At 46.4% G+C, this 21,077-nt stretch overlaps 1 protein-coding gene across 2 annotated transcripts in view; it reads right to left on the bottom strand.

The window, feature by feature from the left end:
• The window catches only part of LOC135400191 (venom metalloproteinase antarease TserMP_A-like), a 67,827-nt gene extending 48,186 nt beyond the window's left edge, over nucleotides 1–19,641 (bottom strand). The window contains exons 1-2 of one of the 2 annotated variants that reach the window (XM_064631932.1): nucleotides 19,606–19,641; nucleotides 12,526–12,701 (exon numbers count right to left, since the gene is read on the bottom strand). In XM_064631932.1, coding sequence (XP_064488002.1) covers nucleotides 12,526–12,687 — 162 coding nt within the window. In that variant the 5' untranslated portion in view covers nucleotides 12,688–12,701; nucleotides 19,606–19,641. Of the gene's footprint in view, nucleotides 1–12,525; nucleotides 12,702–14,290; nucleotides 14,393–19,605 lie in introns of those variants that run through there. The other variant, XM_064631931.1, reaches the window with a different exon arrangement.
• Between the last annotated feature and the right edge of the window lie 1,436 nt (nucleotides 19,642–21,077).

A 21,077-nucleotide genomic window follows, 5' to 3' on the forward strand; every position in this document is an offset into this window, starting at 1 on the left:
CGTTATCGTTATACAGTCAAGTTTTTGCGGAGGTAGAGGATGTTGTCGACAAACTCCTTCTCCCAGTCCCTACCCCTCTCACCAAGCTTTGCCAACGTGATTGTGAAATACGTGAGGAGTGAGGAGCAATGTAAAGTGGCTTTGAGAAAGTTCTAGAGGGTCGAATCATATAGTGTCCTTTGCTTGTCTTTGCAAAATATGCACAGGAATGACGCAAGCGCATGATGATATGAACTAATAGATCTCCATTGTGTGGAATTAGCTGCGTGGACCGGCCGGGCCTGCCTCTCGGAAGCATGTTTGTCGGCCCGGGCCCGGCCCGGCACGAGGTGCCTGCGAATTTTGACGGCCCGGGCTCTGCCCGGCCCGGTGCACACAGCCACTAACAAGCCCGGCCCGACCCGCGGGCCGGGTCGGGGACCCGGGCCCGTGCAGGGCTCTAATGCGCACCCTACTGCGGTTCCCAATGATCGTATCGGCTGGTTCTGATAGACCTTGCTTTCGAAGTGTGATGGAGCCACGGGGAGACCCGTGGAGCAATCCAAAGGCAGAGGCGCAAAATAGGAAGCAGCTATAGCGTACAGTACCCCAACTATCATACCTTACTGCCACAAAATTGAGTTTAGCTAGTAGTTATAATTTTAGTTCAGCAAATAGTTTCTAGCTGCATTGTAACTACCTGCAGTGGCTTAACTACAAGCAGTTAATTACTGTTCGTCGCTGCGTGCGAGGGAGGAGTTACTTATAGGAGCTACGCGACAGTCTACCTACTGCCATGTTAGTGAAAAGGTGTAGTTAAACCACCTGCACAGTAGTTGACTGTGAGGCAGAGTAAAGTTGCCTCTCTCCACTGCAGCCACTGGGGTGCTGTTGAAGATCTCGAACACATTCTACTCCATTACCCACACTACCACCCGCTCCGTACTCTCCTACACCCTAAGCGAGCTAGACTCCCGCCTTTCTCTCTCACAAAATTGCTTGGTCCCTGGCCACATCCTATGCACTCCTCCGCAGGCAACTCGAGGTCTAACTCCACTGCTCACGCGCGTTGCACCTGCATAATGCTATTTTGTGTACTTGTAAGTAACTTGGAAGTAACTCCTTTTTTTTAAGTAACTCAGTAACTGCGAGTTACATTTCAGGCTGAAGAACTTCGTTATTAACTTAGTTATATTTTTCACACGATAACTTAAGTTGTAACGAGTTCTTTTTTGCCGGGTAACTTCTCAATCTATGTATAATTGTACAATAATGAGATTGTTAATATTACACTGTCAGTGATGTTGGTTTCGGATCCCAGCCTCCCACGGCACCAGTGCGCCACAGTCGGTAATGATGCCGGTGAATTAGGTACCATGTTTCACATAGAGTTCGGTCTCCTTCTTTCTACTTCGAGCTTGTACCATCCTCCTCTCCTAGTCTTCGTAACACCTTTCTCATCCACTAAGCAAGCGTAACTTGCGTAACCAGGCGCAACGAAAACGCCCTCCGGGCATGTACGTTCGTCGTCCACTGTCAAAGTTCGGTTCCCATAGGGATGTTGTAGCGAAGTTTGCACAGCGCCGTTTCGGATCCAAGCAGCCACGGATCCAACAGCAGGTAGTGTCATCAGAAGGTTCTGCATGGTGTTTCGAGCGATAATGCGCCAAGGAAAGCTAAAAAAAACTTGTAGGAAGCCCACAGAAAGAGTGGTGCATCTTGCCAAGTGCGGACAATTCGCGATGGGCCCTATTCTGATCCGCCTCAGTAGCGCGAACGTGACTTTCGGGAGTCTAGCGCATGTGGTATGTGACGCAACGTACCGCTAGCGGTGAGAATTGGTATTCCCTCCGCTCCAAACGTACCGTCCGTGAGCGACGGTTTTGCTCGTGAGAACGACATCCTCGACCCTGTCGTTAACCGGAGCGAGAGCTGTCAAGATGGCTGCCAGTTACTTCGCGTGACTCCTATCAAGACTGCCACTATCCACGCCGGTGTTAATGGGACCGAAAAGTGAAAAACAACCCCCATATTTTTGCCCAGTGTCGTGCGCAACATCGTTGTTTGATAAGACACAGAAAGCATTAATTCTCAATTCGGCATACTTTCTACGAATAAATATTTTGAAGATTGCCGGAACATGGACGGTGCTGCCAGCAAACGGCGAGAAAGAGCAACTTGGGTTTCAGGTCCAGGGCTCCCAGGGATTGGTCAACCCTTACCACGTGAGAGTTAATTTTGTAGAGAACAAAGCTGACGCACATTATCTTACAGCTAAACGCCATTTTAAAAATGAGGCTCACTTCCATAGCTTTTACGTTCATAAAGCATTCAGCTCCTTCGCCCCTGCGAGCTACGATCCGCCGCACCATCTGCAAGGCCGTCTGTGTTATCGTGTTTATTGTTTACGTCGTGGGCTGTCGTGTTGGTCGCGCGAAGAGAAGTGAATGACATGTTCGTGGTTGTTGTGTCAATTATTCGAGAGACCTACATATGCCTGGTGTAGTTTTGGTGTCCGGGGATGCAAAAATCATGTTCGTTCACCATCGGCGGCAGCCGTTTTCTACCACAAGATTCAACAGGAGAGTGCGCGAAAACGAATGTGGTTCGAAACACTCCTTTATTAAATGTAGCAGTCGTGTCGTGTGTGCTGAGCTCATTTTGCTGCCGATGACTACGAAGATGCCGTAGAAGGCGAAATGTGAAGACGTCCGAAGCACACTGATGCTCAGTACCCAGTGATTTCGCTTCACCGAGGTGACGAGTTCAACACAACGTCTTAGGTATGTACAGGCGTCACACATGTATAAATTATAATATAGCGACGACGTATTCCATTTAACTTATGTTATCCTACTTGTCCCGTACTCAACATTGTCAACATCAACAAATTTAATTTTAGGGGCCTTCCAGTGTTGAAGTGGCGCCAGACTGCTTCGTGTGTGTGTGATCCAGGCACTCAAGTTGACGTGACAGAAATAGCTGAAAGCAGGTATGCAAAGTCCACAGATGGAAGCACTAGATTTGTTACGTGTTGCAGACTTTGTGACATTTTTTTTTTTAGTCTTTGGACAGGGGCAGAACCTTAGTATGACGTCAACAAGAGGAGAAGAAACCGATGAGAACTACTAGCTTGTTTGAAGGGTACAAGAATACTTCCTATTGAGATGTAGTTATGACTTTATGACTAAGGAACGCTAATTAATTTTCTAGAGATGCATCCTCTACACTTGAATACCCAGTGAAACAGCAAACGTTCTTTGTCTTTGAAGCCCCACTACTGGAATTGTTCAATGTGTGTCAGAGCTGCAGTGAGCCATGCAAGGTTACCACATGATATTGGTCCTAAATTTGCACAGTTCCCCTATATCTCGGACGCAACTGTCATTTCTCTTTATTGCTCTTCCGATCCTACCTTCTCAGAGGTTAATGTGGTTCACCATACTCCCTGCATGGGCACTGCATTTCTCTACTCATGTTTTCGGTTTCTTGTTCTGTTGAATAAATCTTCAATTGAGTTTGCAGCCATCACGCTGTCTACTGTGTTTGCCCCTCATCTATATTGATGTAACGGTAACGGTGATGTAACGGTATAGCACATCAACATGCCAACAACCTACCAAACAACCTTGCCTAGTCCTACTTTTGGACGGAAACTACACGATGTGGTAACATCCACATATACAGGGTGTTTCAAAAAACGTGTCATTCGGACTTTATAAAAAAACGGGGCGATGGAAAAATACGGGGTAAACGGCATTTGTGTGGCAACTGAATTTGCCATCTTGCAAAAATATTTTCATTTGATTTTATTTAAAATAAATTGAATTTCTTTAATTGAACTCCAAAATTTCCCAAGTCAACCTAACGTTTTTTTTATAGAATTAGAGAGCCTGTAGCGAACTTAGTCAGATCCACCAAGAAATCCGCTCGATATTGCAAATGGAACTGCCCAAAAAAGTCCCGAAATTGAGGCTTCAAAGTTTCGGGTATTCAACGGCGCACGAAATCAGACGCAAAGATTTGTGGAGAGGAGGACTTGCTCCTGCCCACATGAAAGATAGAAGGTCGAAAAAAAAGCAAGGCGGGAAAAAAGAGGCGGAATCATTTTTGTTTGCCGCTTATCAACGTATGGTGGAATGTCACCCGCCTTGTTATCGGCGCGTCTTGTGCTGGACGCCGGTCCGGCGATAAACTGTTCTAGCTCCATGGGGGCAGGAACATGTCCTGCCCTTCGCGCATCTTTGCGACTGATTTGGTGCGATATACCCGAAACTCCGAAGCCTCAACTTCGCGACTTTTTTTGGCAGTTCCATTTGCAATATCGAGCGGATTTCTTGGGGGATCTGACTAAGTTCGCTACGGACTCTCTAATTCTGTAAAAAAAAAACGTTAGGTTGACTTGGGAAATTTTGGAGTTCAATTAAAGAAATTCAATTTCTTTTAATTAAAATCAAATGAAAATATTTTTACAAGGTGGCAAATTCAGTTATCACACAAATGCCGTTTACCCCGTATTTTTCCGTCGCCCCGTCTTTTTATAAAGTCCGAATGACACGTTTTTTGAAACACCCTGTATATAAAGTTTTAGTCGACGGAGATTTGCTGTTTTTGTACAACCTTCATTGTACATTTCTTTTGTCTCATCATGCCTGAAGAAATGTTCTGATCTTCATCAAGATGACAGGTCATTGTTTGATCTGCAGCATTATTTTTCCTGTAATCTTTTTACCAACAGAGAATACAAAAGTGAACAAATGGTAAGATATAACTAGCTTGTTAAATTCAAAAGGGAAAGACGAAACTGTTTATTTGTTTATTTTGTTGCAGGTTTTACAACTCTATCAAGTACGTCAAAACATCAGAGGGCAGGAAGTCCTACTCAGAATGCATGACTCAGATCGAGATCCAGTGGAGTACTTTCTATTGTATTTTCTCGGAGCACCCCATATCCTTCTTGTGAATGGAAGACAGGTGGTATAACGGAATTTCCTGCAGAAATAAGGGTTTTCCGTCCAGTTTGCCGTTCAAGTAGCGCGTAAAGACCACACGGCGCTGCCGTTTATGTTGCCATGCTCTTCGGTTTCTCGGATGTATGTAAAAGACACTTGCAGTACTTCGGTGTCAAGGCACAGTATTTCGAAATATTCGTTAGTTCTGATGCAATCGTCTATCTGCTTCTCACACGCATTCTCTACCTCTCGGCAGCAAAAACCGTAGTATCCATCCGGAGTGTCCGTCGGTTTGCATTTCACACATGAACACCTGCACGACGAAAAAACAGCGCTTGTTTCGGCTTACACAAGTGCTTCTCCCTGATACATGGAAATTTCACAAAGCAGTCCATGTTCACGGCACGGTGAGCTACTGCTGAGGACGAATGTGACTCCGATTAATCTTTGGATAACGAATCTTCTGCTGCGAAGAACACACTTTCCAGCACGCTAACGCACGAACAACAGTTCTGTGTGAGCGACAGTTCTCGAATGCAGAATTCCAGCGCACTCATGTTCAAGAGGCTCGACATTCTTGACGTAGAAAGTGGTCACAAATGCCCACTGCCATTTTCGTTTTTGTCGGATTAGCGCCCGGAAGTGCGCGTATTACATGCGTCCTTGACAGATGGCGCGGGGTCATGCAATTGTTGACAGACTGCTCCTAGGTCCCTGGGCATGCAATTATGGAAAATTCGATTACAGAAAAACTACAGCGATTTCAGCGGAGTTCTTTGATATTTGAACTTTTGAAGGTTCAAGCTTTTCGCTGAACATGAAGTTTCGATAGGTTTATATTCACTCTTCGGTCCCTTTAAGATCGCCCGACAACGCGTTTGTTGACACGTCTTTCGTGAAACTGCGTCACCGTGGAGGCAACACTTCACTGACATCCGTCTATAGATTATCAGCATTAACAAACGTGTGCCTAAGCTTCTAAGATTTCTTCGCTTCAACTCCACGTCAACTGTCCTGACAGCTCAGTCGCTGGAATTCAATATCGCGACTCATTCTGTCCACTTCTTTCGCCTGTCTAATTGCGTGTAAGTCGGCGACAAAATGCACAGAATAAATTGCGGTGCTCGATCATGAACTGCAACATCATTTCATATTACTCGTGTGTTGGGCGAGAAGAGCGAGACCTTCTCCATCGTCAACGCGTGGTTGTCGTCTACTCTGAAAACAAGCGGTATTCCATATCTGATGCTCTTCTTGATCGCAATTGGCTCCGAGAGCGGCGTCTCGTTCCCAGACGTTTTACTTGGAGAGTGCAGCCCTTTCACCGCCGCCACCACCACGTCTGAACTCTGAAGCCAGGTCTAACGACAGTTAATAAATCAAACGCATACCAACACTGGCACGTATCGCCCCCGGTGGGTGTAATCGCTTCCTATTGGTACTCCTCTGTCAACACTGTCGGGGGCGCTCGACAGCAGCTCGCAATAGGGCCTCATGTATTTGAAAGCGTCGACGGCGCCTTCTAAACTACCGCGCGCCGCATATTTCGGGGCACTTATGTTGCTACTCGTTCGCGCATTGCATTATTGAATAAGTCAAGTTGTTTGTTGAAATAACGTTTTTGTTGTTGTTCGTTCGCGCAACCCGGCCCGCAGAAACAGATCTATTCGCGTGGCTCTCGTCCTCCCCACAGCACAATGAAGACTCTTGTCATTTGGGACGCTGTAGTTTGCCGATCTGTCGCACGAAGTAATCAAACAAGAACTTGGTCATAGTGATTTGTTGCAACGTAGTCCTCTAAGTATAGTGACGCGCCAGCTTTTCGTTCACCTTCGACACAACGAGAAGCCTGGAGTTCAGCTTCAACAATGACTCAGCCCAGAAAGGAAATTACAGCCTTCGTTGCTTCAGCCTACGGGTATGCTACAGCCATATCACGCCGAGCCTACCGCACATAAGATACAAATTGTTCCACCGCATACGTTTCATGCTGTCAGAAAATGATGTCCCATGGATATCCATCGGATATGCTTCCACGGAGATACGGATACCGATATGATAGATTTCTCCGGCGGATACCCAAGTGACTGCGAGATGTACTGGTACTTCTTACGAACATCCATTTCATGGGCTTATCCATGAGATACGGACGTAAACAGGAGCTCCCAGCGAATGTTGTTATTTTTTATTTTTTAGACGTCAGTATATTTTTTGTAGCCGAATAATCGTCTTTCTTTCTGCCATTTTTTTACCTCAGCCACCATCGCCAGTTTATTTATTTTCTGTTACTCCACTTCCTTTCTTGTATTTCCCATGATGGAAAATGAGCGCACCGATTCAAAAAAGCAAAAGAACAAAGGATAAGGGCCTTGTACCACTCAGCCAAAGAGCTTGCATTCACTTCCAAACAGACACTGTACATTGATTTTCTCGCAATCTTTCCACACATTCGAGAACCCTGTTCGCCTATGAGTGGAAATGAATGGTGAGAGGCCTAAGTCTAATTCGATTTCGTACAGACACAACTTTGGAATGTGGAATTGCTTGGCGTGAAAGTCACCATGAAGATAACGCCTGTGTTTCTTACTGATTTGGTTTGAGAAATTGAGTTGGTAAATGGAAAGTCTAAGTTGTGCGGCGTTACATCGTGCTACACCGTCCCGCGTTTCTCTCTCTCTTGCAATACATGATCCATACAGCGTCCACCGGAGCTGATTCGGGCAATCCGTGAAACAGCCGCGACAGAAACATCCTGCGGATGCTTGACTACGGATATCCCTCCATGAATACCCCAAGTAAGTCCCGCGGACGTCCATTTCCGGATATGGACATTGGGGTCTATCTCCGACCTCCGCGGGAGAAGGTGTTCTGCCTGAGTACGTACCCTTCATGCTTCGGGCGAAGGTAGTAATATTTTTGTAGCGCGTTGTGGTCAATCATTGCGACTAGTCCCATCCTCCAAGTAGCACAAAACTTTCAGATTCACACTGAAAACTCTCCCACATTTCTTTTTATCGAGTGATGTGCACGAGCTTATCATTCTCGCGCACACCCATGCTTTTGTGCCAAAATGTACATTAACGTCCCTGAAGTAAGATACCTTACCTACAACGTACTGGATCAGGAGTGTCACTGATATACGCTGTACCTTGTTATCTGAATATCTGATACCGGCGTACTTGTAAGAGCTGTACCTTTGGAGCGGCGTACTTACTCACGGCTGTAACATACAGCTGTTGTACCTTATAGCGGCGTGGATTGTTACAACGGAAACTTGGGCGAGTTGGTGATGCCTGCTATAGGGAAAAGGCGCAACAGGACACAGACGTGGACGAAACAGCCGAAGACAGATGTGGACGAAACACGCACAGTGCTTGTTTCATCCACGTCTGTCTTCAGTTGTACGTTTTCCTTATACCCTGTAAGGACTGTACCTTATAAAATCCCCGGTACCGTCCAAAATAAAAGGTACATTTTGCACATATGGATACATAAATTGTACCTCTTAAATGGGGGCTTTTAAGGGGTACATCGTTTAGAGTGTGTATGACGAATTACGTAAAATTCAGTATTAGCTTTTCACTCGGGGTTTTCATGCAAAAGTTTTTCTCTTCGTCAGCTGGACGCTCGCCCTTTCTCCCTATCGAAATTGCTTGGTCCCTGGCCCAATCCAGCCCAGCAACGCTCTGCGCTCAAAGCTCTTCTGAAATTTCTGGACACCATCGGACTTCGATCGTTATTGTGAAGGGGCTCGTTATTTTATTCCCCCCATTCCATCCAGCAATGGGGTAGAGTATCGCCTGTGGCGATGAAACTCCCCACTCTCCATGGTCGAAAATAAAGTTGTTGTTGTTGTTGTTCAGGCAAAAGTTACACAGCAGAATGGGAAATAATCTTCCTTTAAGCCTTTCCTTGCAATTTGCTGCATGCATGCACGGACCCGAGGTAAGCGCAGCCCCGGGGCCCCGGGAACGGTGTTACTTCGAAATACACGATGCATCTGGTTACTTTTAGAGAGGTAACCTAGGAGAGGTAACGGTGTACCCATCTAGTGCGCAGGTAATAATATTGAAATTTTGTACATTTACTAGAAGTAACCGGGCTAGGAGTGTAGGGAAGCACCGGGAGTGACAGCACCCCAGGCTACGCCAGACATTCACGCACCACGTAGAGGGACCAGAATGCGGAAGGACGTATTGCGTTTCCCGAATTAAAAAAGGGAGAAGTAATGTAATCGGGCTGCGTCTGAGACACCAATGCCGACGCTCTCACCATCCCAAACTCCATTACACAACAACGCAGCCATTGCGGCTTGCGGCACGAACCATATGGCATGAACCTTGTAACTCATGTACCCTGTAAGCCATGTAACCAAGAATAAAACATATTACAATAGCAGGAAACAAATCAGCGGTCTCTCTGTCGATGCAACGAAGAATAATATGCGACAGCAATCGCTGAGCTTCGAAGAAAATGTGGGGATAATTTTACATTGCGCGTAATGGTTTGTAGGAATGGGTTAAATGTAGGAACACAACCAACTGCAGTCAGCTGTGATGCAATGCTGGAGAGGACAACCCGCTGTGGGAATTGGTGTGAAGAAAAACTTCTTCTTCTTGTTCTTTTTTTTTTTTTTTTGCCGCACCGTCAGTACCTAAAGTAGCACTCATAACCGAATTGGAAATGAAAGACAAATATGGAAACGCATTTGTCGGTGGAAAATAGAGCCATAAAAAAAGAGAAAAACAAACAGGAAAGAGGTGAATGGCTCAAGCAGGAGAAAGCATAAAGGAAAACGGGGGAAAAGAAAGGGGCAGACGTTAGGCACAAAACACTCACTGGTTTATAATGTCAGATACCCCGTGAAGAAGTGTCACAAAAGTTGTCACAGAGAGTCAAGCAGGTTCGAGGCAGCAAGGAAGTCCACAAGAGCGTGCAATGCCGTCACCCGGCGATAGGCAGGCCAGCAGCCGAGAACCTTCCCAACGGAGAAAGGGCGAATGACGAGGCGGGCTAGTGCCGCCGGAAGAGAACGACGAGGCGCTCGGTATCGAGGGCAGGACTCGATAACATCCTCTGTGTCCTCCAATACTCCGCACTCAGAACAGTTCGGTGAGGAAACCTTCCCAAGTTTCCCAAGTTTGAAGAGGAGGCGGCCAGTATATGGCACATTGAGACGGAGACGGTAAATGAAGGACGTAACGGCCCGGTGGAGCGCTAGGGGCATTAAAACTGCAGGCCCGGATCCGCTTTGTGCAGTAGTGAGGAAGATAGGACGCATCGACCCCAGTGTTCCCTGCTCAGACGCTTCACTACTGCGTTTATCGTGCTCTTTGCATCCTCTCTTGTGAAGTAGACGAGATGTGTGCTGACGCCACACGCCCGCCTGGCAGCTGCGTCTGCAGCCTCATTTCCGGGAACACCGCAATGGCAGGGACCCACTGCAACTGGATGTCGTGTCCCCGTGATACGACAGAGGAGGACGTCATGCATCATTGTAGGCAGAGTTCGAGGTAACTCGTTACAAGTAACTCGTTACTGTAACTAAGTTCCTTTTTTTGGTAACTTGTAACTTAACTCGGTACTTTTGCGCCGTGGCAACTTTCAGAGGAACCCGTTCCTTTTTCAGGTAACTTTGCCAAAGTAAGTTAAGTTCCAAGTTACTTTTAACTCGCTTTTCACTCACGTCCACATATTTTCTTGCTTTCTCTCCGGTTCCTTCATGGCATTTTGCCATAAAACGTGATATTCAATCAATGACAGTACTTTATTCAGGAAGTAAGAACCGCTGCCATTGAAATGAAGCTGACCCATTGTGCGCCCACACGGAGTAAGATGCTAGCGTTCGAATAGACCTTTACCAAAGAAACGTCATCATGACATTGGTAGACAGACTGAAACCGAAACAAATCGAAGTAACTTGGAAGTAACTCGTTCTTTCTTTTAAGTAACTCACTAAGTAACTCTAACTATTACTAACATTTCAGGCTGAAGAACTCCGTTACTAACTTAGTTACATTTTGCACACGGTAACTTAACTTGTAACGAGTTCGTTTTGACTGGTAACTTCTCAATCTATGATTGTAGGGCGGCTTTGGATTCTGTGTAGATGGACCAGTGAGCTGGGTTTGAAGAGGACGCAATGAAGACAAGCACCATACAAATCGCGTGCAGTTCCGCCGCCGCCGCCGCCTACGACGACGACGACGACGACGACGACGTGCAGTGTGTCGGTCTCGCACATCCTTCAGCTGACAACTGCGGGATCACATAGGTACAAGCAGATCCGGAACGCCTCGTTGATGCGTCGGTGAAAACTGGAATCCTTCCTGTATCGCTGTCAAGTACAGCCAAAGTGACCTGAGCAACGTGAGCAACCGCCTACGCAGATTTCGTCGAGGACACCCCAAATAAGTCGACATGGACAGGGTGTGTGGGCAGGGCCCAGAGTGGGACAGCGTGCCTCGGCAGAGGTTTGTGCTTGCGGATGACCCCAACCTGCCTCTGCTTTCCACTTGCCACACGATAAATTGCCGTTGTTTGTTGCACAAAATGTATTATCACAAAATTACCTTAGAGAATCATCAATCCAACAGCCTGCATACATCTCATTTCGTACTGATCACCCGCAGAAGGCAGGTACTTCCCTAAGCTCAACAAGGTCATTTAGCGATTTCTTTTTGCCTCGTACATCGCTGGAGTGGAATTGCCACTCCAGTGCCATTATCTCAATTACCAACGCAGAGTATAATATTTAATTGAACAATTCGCTGCAGATAGATTTTTCAATCTCCATGTGGTACACTTGCGGTGTCATTCTTTCCTCTCGTATACCCAAATGTATCATTTTCTTTTTCCTTGTCTTACCTCTACGTATCTGTGCAATCTGTTCATGTATGTGGACTCTAAATCTTTCTGTATGCCGCACATACTAATATAATATTATAAAATGTAAACCACTCCTTTCTATATGTAGCCTCACGACCTTGAGGGTAAATAAATTAATAAATGAGCTTGAAGGTCATACAACACAGCAACCGTCCACCATACGCGCGCACATCCTATTAGGGCGATAAAGAAGCTTCCAGCGCGGGACTCGTCTATATGCAATCCGACTACTGAAGTTCTTTATTTAAGGTGGCGTCCACTGTTCCCGTGGCACCATCTACCGTCGGAACTGAGTTTTTGGCGCAGACTACAGGAATTTCTGAGGAGCTATGGCAATAATGCTGCCGCATTAAAAACGGTTTTGTCGGTGTCTCGCTTTTGTCCACTCTGTGTTCCACGTGTTTCATTTTATCGAAATTCGCAGTAGCGAAGGAAGAACGCGCCGCTAGCCGAATTTGTAGTGGAAATACTTTTTCAGCCACTGACTTAAAATGCAGCGAGATTGCTGCTCCGCGACTGTAAAAAAATACCGAGTAGGCACAAGACTGAGCTGTATCATGTACATATTTTAAAACTTGGAATGTCAGCTTTGGCTACACCTGTACTCTCCGGACTTCTCAAGTATGAGAAGTTCATTAAAGCATGCGCGTGTGCGACGTGCAGAAATAAGTCCCGTAAAATTGCGTTGATTTGTCAAACAACTTACGGTTTCCTTCACTGTTTGACCGTCATCCATCGTAGTAATCAGCAAAAACTCATCAGAAAAGACACTGCTGCTCTCTAAGTTAAGGGTCAGGTCATCCGTTATTTTCAGCATCTTTCTTCCATCGGCGTCCCGGCCTTCTAGTAGTGTGGGGTACACCACCATTTCCTTCGAGGGCACTGAAAAGCGAACAGTAAAAGCAAATAGAAGCCCCATATAAAAAATATCGTTGCCTTTTGGCAGAAGGTCTACAAGAAACTCAAGTCATCAGGTGCTTAGAAACCCTGAAGGTCTTGTGTCACGGATGACACCTTTCCGAGGGTAATTGCTACACATTTTCGTGAAGAACGTCTGCATAGCACCTAATGTCAGAAAGCAGGCAATAAGTACTCCTCTTCTGTCGCCTGAACCTGTACTGTGGCTCTCTGATGTACCAACGTGTGCAGAAACGCTGCAGGAGTTATTTTATTAGTCCACGACCCGCTACGCGCTGAATGGACCATTTCTGGGTACGCGTATGCGCATGCCCAGCTACTTCAGGCGGCGGCCGCCATGTTTGTTGACATGAATACATGCTGTATGCGCAAGGTATGAAAACCAGTAGAAGTCAATGGCAGCCAGGGCCGGCCGAAAGCCGAGCCAAACTGAGAGGTTGCTGATTGGTTGGCTGCTAGGCACCACGACGCATTTTCATTGGTCGTATGTCCAGTGTTGCCTGAATTATCTCAAACTATGGGCTCTATAGGGAGCTGTGGGCGCCTGGTTACGACAATCACGGTGAATTTCGAGCTATCTTCTGCAACGGTAATGATTGGGTAATGGTATGCGTCAGAGATAAGTGATTGGACTCTGCGCACATTCGACCAGGGCGTCAGTCGTGACGTTGCCCACCTCTGTGAGGCCGACGACGGCGAGCCCTTTCACCACCACCACCGATTTGACTCTGACTTCTGATCAACTCTGGCAGTGACTGGGCTTGATCATAACTTCCGGCCGTCATCATTCCTTCAGTGTCTGTGATCACATCACCTCGTCTCATCCTGGCTATATATATCAGTCGTGACGCAGCCCACATTCGTGAGGCCAACAACGGCAAGCCGGTTTACGTCACCACCACCACCACCACCGATTTGATTGTCTCCCTTCTGCGACTGGTGAAGGAAATGCAAAAATGCGCTGCGCCTTCTGCGCACACTTTCGAACGGCCGAGGGAGTCAAATAGAAAGGGAGGAGAAGACAAGGTGATGGTGCTGACGGCGAAACGAGAGTCAAACGCGCCCACTACTTGCCCCGCCTCCGCCCCTGTTTTCTTAAAGTGGAACTGATGACCTCTATGCTGTGGTCAAGGCATCTCCTCTGAAAGACACAAAATAAGTCACTCGCTCAAAGGCACTTGCTGACATTTTGTCAACTGATGGCTTCCGAATCATTGCTTGGGTGTGTTGTGAGGACTAAGTTCTTTTAGTGAGGCAGCGTGCACACGGGGGCAAGCTTTCTGCACCAACTCGGACCAACTTTGGAGTTGGTGGCAGCCGGCCGACATGCAAGAGCATCCAAGGACAAATTTAAGAGTTAGTATTTTTATTTCATTAATCAGCATATGCGAATGAATCGCTCAGTGGTCATTCTCCACCTATATCTCGAGGATGTTAACAAAAAAAAAAAAAAAAATTAACCATTCTATAGAGTTTGCCTTTTCCGAATTCTGGGTCAGTTCCGTGAAACTCCCGGTATATTAGCAACCAATAATTACGAGTACGGTACTTACGAGTGACGCCCCATATCTCCGCTTGAAGGAGACAGAGGTAAACAAAAGCGCGAATCATATACACTGCGATCATCGACAACCAAGGGCCAACTGCGTAAATCAATTCTTCAATATCCCATATTTATTATTTTGGAGATGCGAGACGTTTGTTCGTTCGCAATACACAGGTGCACCGGATGCGAGAGTAACGTGTATCACAACTCACGCGGAATAAAGTTACATAACGGAGTAAAACGAACTGAAGCGGAAATCGATTTTGATATGTGGGTTGGAAGATGTTTAAACTGAAACTGTTACACGGAACTATGATGCAGTTCCATTTAGCGGAAGAAGTCAAGTTGTATGTACTGTTACACAGAGCGAATGTCAAAGGCGTGCCGAAGCTTATCTGTGTCACAGGGCGGAAACTAAATTTCCTGTTGAAATAAAAGCGTTTGTTTGTGATTCCAAACCCGGCAAATGAATGGTGTCACTGGGCATATTTTACACCTGTCTGCACGGATGGTGGAACTGGCGGCAATCCTGGTGTATATACTTCTAGTACAGCAGTTGCTAGCAGAAGACGGCCGCGTCGTTTGCTTGGAAACCCAGCGTTTGACAAGTGTCTGCGCGGCGCTTCCTCTCTGATGAAGAGCAGACACCGCAATGCGTGCGTGATGCGCTAGCCGCGGCGCTCACAAGGACAACTGCGCTTCAACGTGTTACAAGAGACGCAGAAAGCATGCTTACTACACGTACTCGTTTTGACTATTAGATTTGCCAAATCCGTTATATGTAAACCAGTGTGTCCTCGTTCGGGGATTGAGGGCCGTATTCCCAAACCACCCGCAACTTCGCCCTAAGGGCGCCCGTAGCCCAAGGACCCTTGAGGGCGAACATCCCCTCAGGGCAGCATGCGTTTCTCAAACGTAAACGTGCACGCGCTCAGCGAAGGGCTGGCCGTCGGGAGGCTCGAAGGGGATTCGGCCAGATTCCTCGTAGAACGAAGCAGAAGCGTATGCGCGGGACCGCGCTTCATTTCCGCTTCCGACGGCTATCGTCTGCTACTTTGGTATCTGATCGCGTTTGTCTTGCAAACTTCATGTCAGTATTGTATTCAGATGTTGAATAACTGTTGGGTATTGCGAATATGAATTGTACCCATCTCATCATCGTCTATTTATGTGTGTATGTGCCTTGCGCTAAAATGGCAAGATTGTAACAATCACTGGATGGGCGGACAAGGGAAGCCACGATTGTCCATGCCCCTTCTGATATTAAGACGTTGGTATAATGCACAGAAGACTTCGATAAGCAGTATCTTTCCTTGAATTCATATTCGTCGTACCGCTCAAGATGTTTTTTTTTTTTTTTCATTCCCGAATTCCTCGCACTGTCGGCATAAAACCGTTATGGTAACGCTTGAATCGCTCGACGCGATCCATGAATGAAATCGCACATGTCCTCCATGTTTTTGTTTCGAGGCGAGCGTTCCTCAAGGGCGCCTCACACTAGACGAACAAAACACGAAGCAGCAGCAAAGCACGAGCAAAACACGAAAGCAAAACTGCTGGCGAACAATGTTTCCAGAGCACGTTCGCCGAACATCCTCGCACACTGCAGAAGCAGACAAAAAACATCGGAGGACAGCAAATGTTTTGCCAGTGTGATTGAAATCGCGAACAAAAACATGCACGAAGAACATGTGCGCCGAACAAAAAGCTGTGTTTCGGACATTGCTCGATTTTCGAGATGGAAAACACGGCTGTCCACAGTACAGCGTTGCGAACCCAAGGGAATTTTCTTAATATCTATAGAATTTGAAGTTGCATCGACCCAAAAAAAAGATAATAATAGTAATAAAATAAAATTCTTGCTCAAAATCTAGGGAGTTATATATCGTCGAATATACATGTGTAGGAGCTATGACATTTTTTTAAGAAGAAAAGAACGTAACTTACTAAAATTAGTACCCGCCATCCCATTTGCTCGTCATACTGTTTCACTCTCCCTTCCGCTCTCCCAGAGAGCGCAGTTGGAGTAGTCACCAGGCGCTTCCGAAAAAAAAAAATGTTGGAAGTAGAGATTTAGATTTCCACGTACGGTGAGTCCTCCCACATTTGTGTGGCGACATACTGCACGTGCCGCAGGATAGGACCTCGGGTAGGACTTCCGCAAGAAGTATTAATTGTTTCAGCGAACTTTGTGGACAGCCTTGTTAATAACCCTTTTTCGTTTAATTTGTGGGTCGAGCTCGCAGAGAAATTAAATATGGCAGATCTATTGCCACTGTCGTCTCCAGGAGAAAACTTCGGTCATGTCATGCCATGTCATGTGGTGTGTTGTGTATGTGCACGTTCAACGGAGTCACTCTCTCAGAAGAGCTGTTTCAGACAATTTATTTGCACCTGTTTTTGTGGCTGCAGCTTGTAACTTGTCTTGCAGCAAAGCCTCGACCACTCACTACATCTTCATTGAAGAAATGTGGCTTGAATGTGCTTGAATGCGGTTGCATCAGATGAACATTTGCAACTAACTTTGATCCCTTACAAAAACAATTTTCACCTTCCTATAGACATTTAGTGCACTTTCTGCATAATCTGCTTACTTTCTATCCACTTCTCCTTTTTGCATACTTAGTACGCAGCCATTCTGCGCATACCCTGTGTCCTACTAGCCCTCCTTTCATCAGCAAGATTAGTCACACTCCGAGCGGACTACGTACAAGCTTCCTGTCAACAAGCTGCAAAGTTTCTTATGTATGTACCTATAGCCTTTCCACAGAGCTCATGCGTTGGCCGTTCTGCATAGCATACCTTACTGTAGCGAAAGCACGCAAGTTTCCTATTGGCTGTCTACAAAATTTAGATCTATTAGCGGCAGACTTACTGCTTTCCGTGCATTCAGCCTGTCTTCAGACCGTGCGCATAGCGAATCCGAACACCGGTCTTCCCGTATGCCTCTTTCTGGCAGAGGTTTCCTCCGCACTACGTGCATACTTCCTGCGTAGACGTGATGGATTTCCTTCCTTGTGTGAATTCGGACTCGTCTGCAGACCATGTGCATAGCCATTTCGCGGACACCGTGTGGTCTCCCCGTACCCTTTGCTGTTGCATGAATATAGTCAATTCCTATGCAACATGAGCGTACTTCCTGTATGGGAAAACATCCCATGTCATCATCACTTCTTCATTTATTGTTGTTGTTGTTGTTCCTGTATGGAAGCAGCAGAGCTTGCTCTTGGGCATCCATCAACGTTTCTGAAATCTTTCGCGTCTCAAAAAAAAAAAAGAAAAAGATCACAAACAGGTTGTAATGGCCGGCGACCACCAACGCGACAGACAAAATGGCTCACTCTGAAAAAATAAGGGTGTATTTGGGGTACCTTGAGATGTCACATATCTCACACCCCTAGGGTGTGCCAAACACCCCCAGACAAGATCCTGGGTGTGTGAAACACCTTTCTTTAGGGTGTAACACACCGCGCCCTTTTTTTTGTGTGTGTGTCAGCGCATCTGTTTCGTGTGTATAAGTGTAACGAAAGAAGGCATTAGGTGTTCTGTTGCACCCTTTTCTTGGGTGTGCCATGTTTTCTTTGTGACTCTGTGTAGGATGATGTCCTTCGTGTGTCTCATTATTTTATACTTAGTTGTAGACGACGAGGGGGATCGAAGTAAAAGGAGAGGGTAATAGAGATAAGCTTGGGTTCGTACAGGGAAAGCTGTATACCGCGTGTCCCAAGATAAGCTCCCCAGACCATGGTATGAATACAGCGATAAAGAGAAACCTCAGGCGGTCTTTGCGGTACTTGAGTTAGAAACAGGTTCTAAACCATGAACAGGACCTGTTTCTGACTCAAGTACCATAAACATCGGCTCAGGTTTCCGTTTATGGATCTATCCGTACCGTGGTCTGGGGAGACCATCTTGGGACACGCGGTATACATATGGCTCTCCACGAACTCTACATTACTATTATTTTTAGGTGGGATTTGTTAGAGCGCTGACAGGTACGTCACTTTCCACGTTGTTGGAGGAATTACTGCTTCCAACATGCTTGTCCGTAATTTGGGTAGTCCGGTGTAGTAGTAGTTAGGTGTCCGTAATCAACATCGGGTTTTTTTTCCTATCGCTGTCTTTGCGAACCGCTCTGTATTGAACTAGCAAATGAAGGAAACAAAATACCGTATATGTAGGGCTAAGTGGACGAAATCTAACAGTGGGGACCAGTCAGTGAACAACAGATTACGAGGGGGCTGCTGTTTATTTCAGTCGTGATAAATACACAGAACAGAACACATCAGATCATTTGTGAAGGACAAGCTATCAACACAAAGTGGGACTGTTAACACAATCATGTACCAACACCCCTCAGACACACCTTTCATCTCCATCCTGATGCACAACACAGCGAACACAATGCACGTGATAGACCATGCATATGGGCAACAACGAAGAGAAGGTGATACAAGATCGTCACAGTGCACTCGTGTACACTCGTCAACAGTGAGTACTTCTCAGCCACCTGCCACTGCGCATGTCGTGTTCCATTAACAAAACGAACAAGCTGCCCGTTCAGGCTTTCAAACGGGTATGCGGAATAATTCCACAGCGGTCCCCACATCTGCACGGAGTCACACAGATGCGTCAGGAGGGGCGCGTTATAAGTAGGGCCTGACTTTTTAGGGTTAAACCCGTATCCGCCCGATATTTACCCCCCGAACAAAATCTGTAAAATTCAGGTTTAACCCGAATCTACCCGAAAACATCCAGGTCACGTGGCACACTCATAAGCGTGCATTAAAATAAAGTTTGATAACATCGCTGAACATTAGTTCCATGTTAAGACAAATTTTTATTAAACAAAAAAAATCACCCTAATACACCCGAATTCCTGACGACAGAATATGCCGTAACGGGATTTAACCCGAATACACCCGAATTTTCAAATAAAAAATATCACCCGATATTTACCCCCCGAATTTGGCCAAAAATAAAACCCGAAAAAGTCAGGCCCTAGTTATAAGTTAGATTCTCCTTCCCATACAACTCTTGCTATTCCTGTAAGAAAGACGACATTGCTTTGCGACATTCTCCAAGTTTTTCGGTTGGAATAGTGTGCGAGAGGTAGAAGTGCATCAGTCCCACGTATTTCACCCAGTTTCTGTAATATACAGATGGCAAAATGGCACGCAAAACCGTTGGGGAATAAAATAAAAGCCAATTTCATCATTTCAAGCCAATGGCTCATCACTTCCATCATTGTAATGACATATCTTTAGTAATTTTACACAAAATTACCTCTACCAGGGCGACGTAATACCTGCAGATACCTACCGTGCTTCCGCCTCTACTTCCAGATGACGTCGATGGCACAGGGTCGTCTGATGGCGCTACGTGGTCCGGACCTCGATCATCCTCGGGAGCCTCAGCGTGTTCTCCGGCGTCGTGCCCCTGACGTGAACATTCCGCCTGTTTGGAATGCCTGAACTGCGTGGTGCGCGGTTGCGGTGTATTGGGACCGAACAGCCATTGTCGATACCTTTTTGGCATAATCAGGCCGGGCCGGGCACCTCCTCTACAGCGGAGGACGCGGTAGTCACAGACTGCGACACTCATAGCGTGAAATATCTCTGAACCCGTTCGTGATTATTCCGACAGCAAAAGAGGTAGCCGACGCACCCAGCATAAACCAATGTCAATCCGCTATAATAAAAGAAGTGAACTGCTTCGCGAGCAAGGATGTGAAGAACAGCGGTCAAGGTCAATGCGACTGCTTTGACAGTGAACCCAGCGCAGCCTTGGCCCTGGCCTATCTGTTTTTCTCAGTTTTTTTTTTCATCACATATCTTCTGGCATGTGCTTATCCCGTCGCTATCACATTTATCATATCATCCGCCTGCCTTTCCTTTTGTGCGCAGCCCTGGCGCCGAAAGCTGAAGAAGCTGTATCCTCCTTGTTGCTTCCACTTCGTCAAATCGTTGAAACAGCGTTGACGGCTTCGGTTTTTAAAATGACGCACATATTGGTAAAATCCCAAGCAGCACAACGTACTGAAAGTCGAGTGCAATAGGGGTGGACGGTATGTTTCTTATCAATGTTCTTTAGTTTGACAAGTCTGTTCGAGGTCTTCCCGCTACCCGTGCACCCCTATTGCACTCGACTTTCAGTACATTGTGCTGCCTGGGATGGACAACAGCTGAAGCATGGGATGTCTACCCGACGCGCAAGATGACTGATATTCAGACAGCAACTGAAATAATGAATGACCCATCAATCGTGGAGTCACTCGTCGGACGCACCTTTGAAATTACTTGGAAGAGCGGGGAGCCGCCGGCAAAGGCACATTTGATTGCTGCGGGTAATGTCTGTTTTCTTATTTCGCACGTTATCGCTTTGCGGTCAGCTACCGTTGCCGATCGCCTGCTTGAATTTAATTTAGATTGGCACGCGCTTTATCAAGTTCAGCAATATTGCTAACACGAAGGCAAACATTTTTGCCGGCGCATGCGCTCCGATTTGTTTCGGTAAAATGCGAGACTTGCCGCCTTGAAAAAACGTGTGGGATTCTGAACATCGTCATATACACACAATGTTCCAGGAGATCCAGGCAACCTTGAGAGAAGACGGAACCGCCTCGCCGCACGAGCATGCAAGAACATGTCACAGGTGACTGGCTCAAAGCACATATTTTTTTTAGAACAGCAAATCGTGATGGGTGCATTACAAATTAACTGATTGCATGGCAATGAATGTGTGACTATCCATAATTCCGTGAGTCATCCCAATGATTGCGTCGTCGCTTGGCC

The sequence above is a fragment of the Ornithodoros turicata genome, chromosome 7 (genome assembly GCF_037126465.1).
Source record: "Ornithodoros turicata isolate Travis chromosome 7, ASM3712646v1, whole genome shotgun sequence".
Taxonomy (NCBI): Eukaryota; Metazoa; Arthropoda; class Arachnida; order Ixodida; family Argasidae; genus Ornithodoros; species Ornithodoros turicata.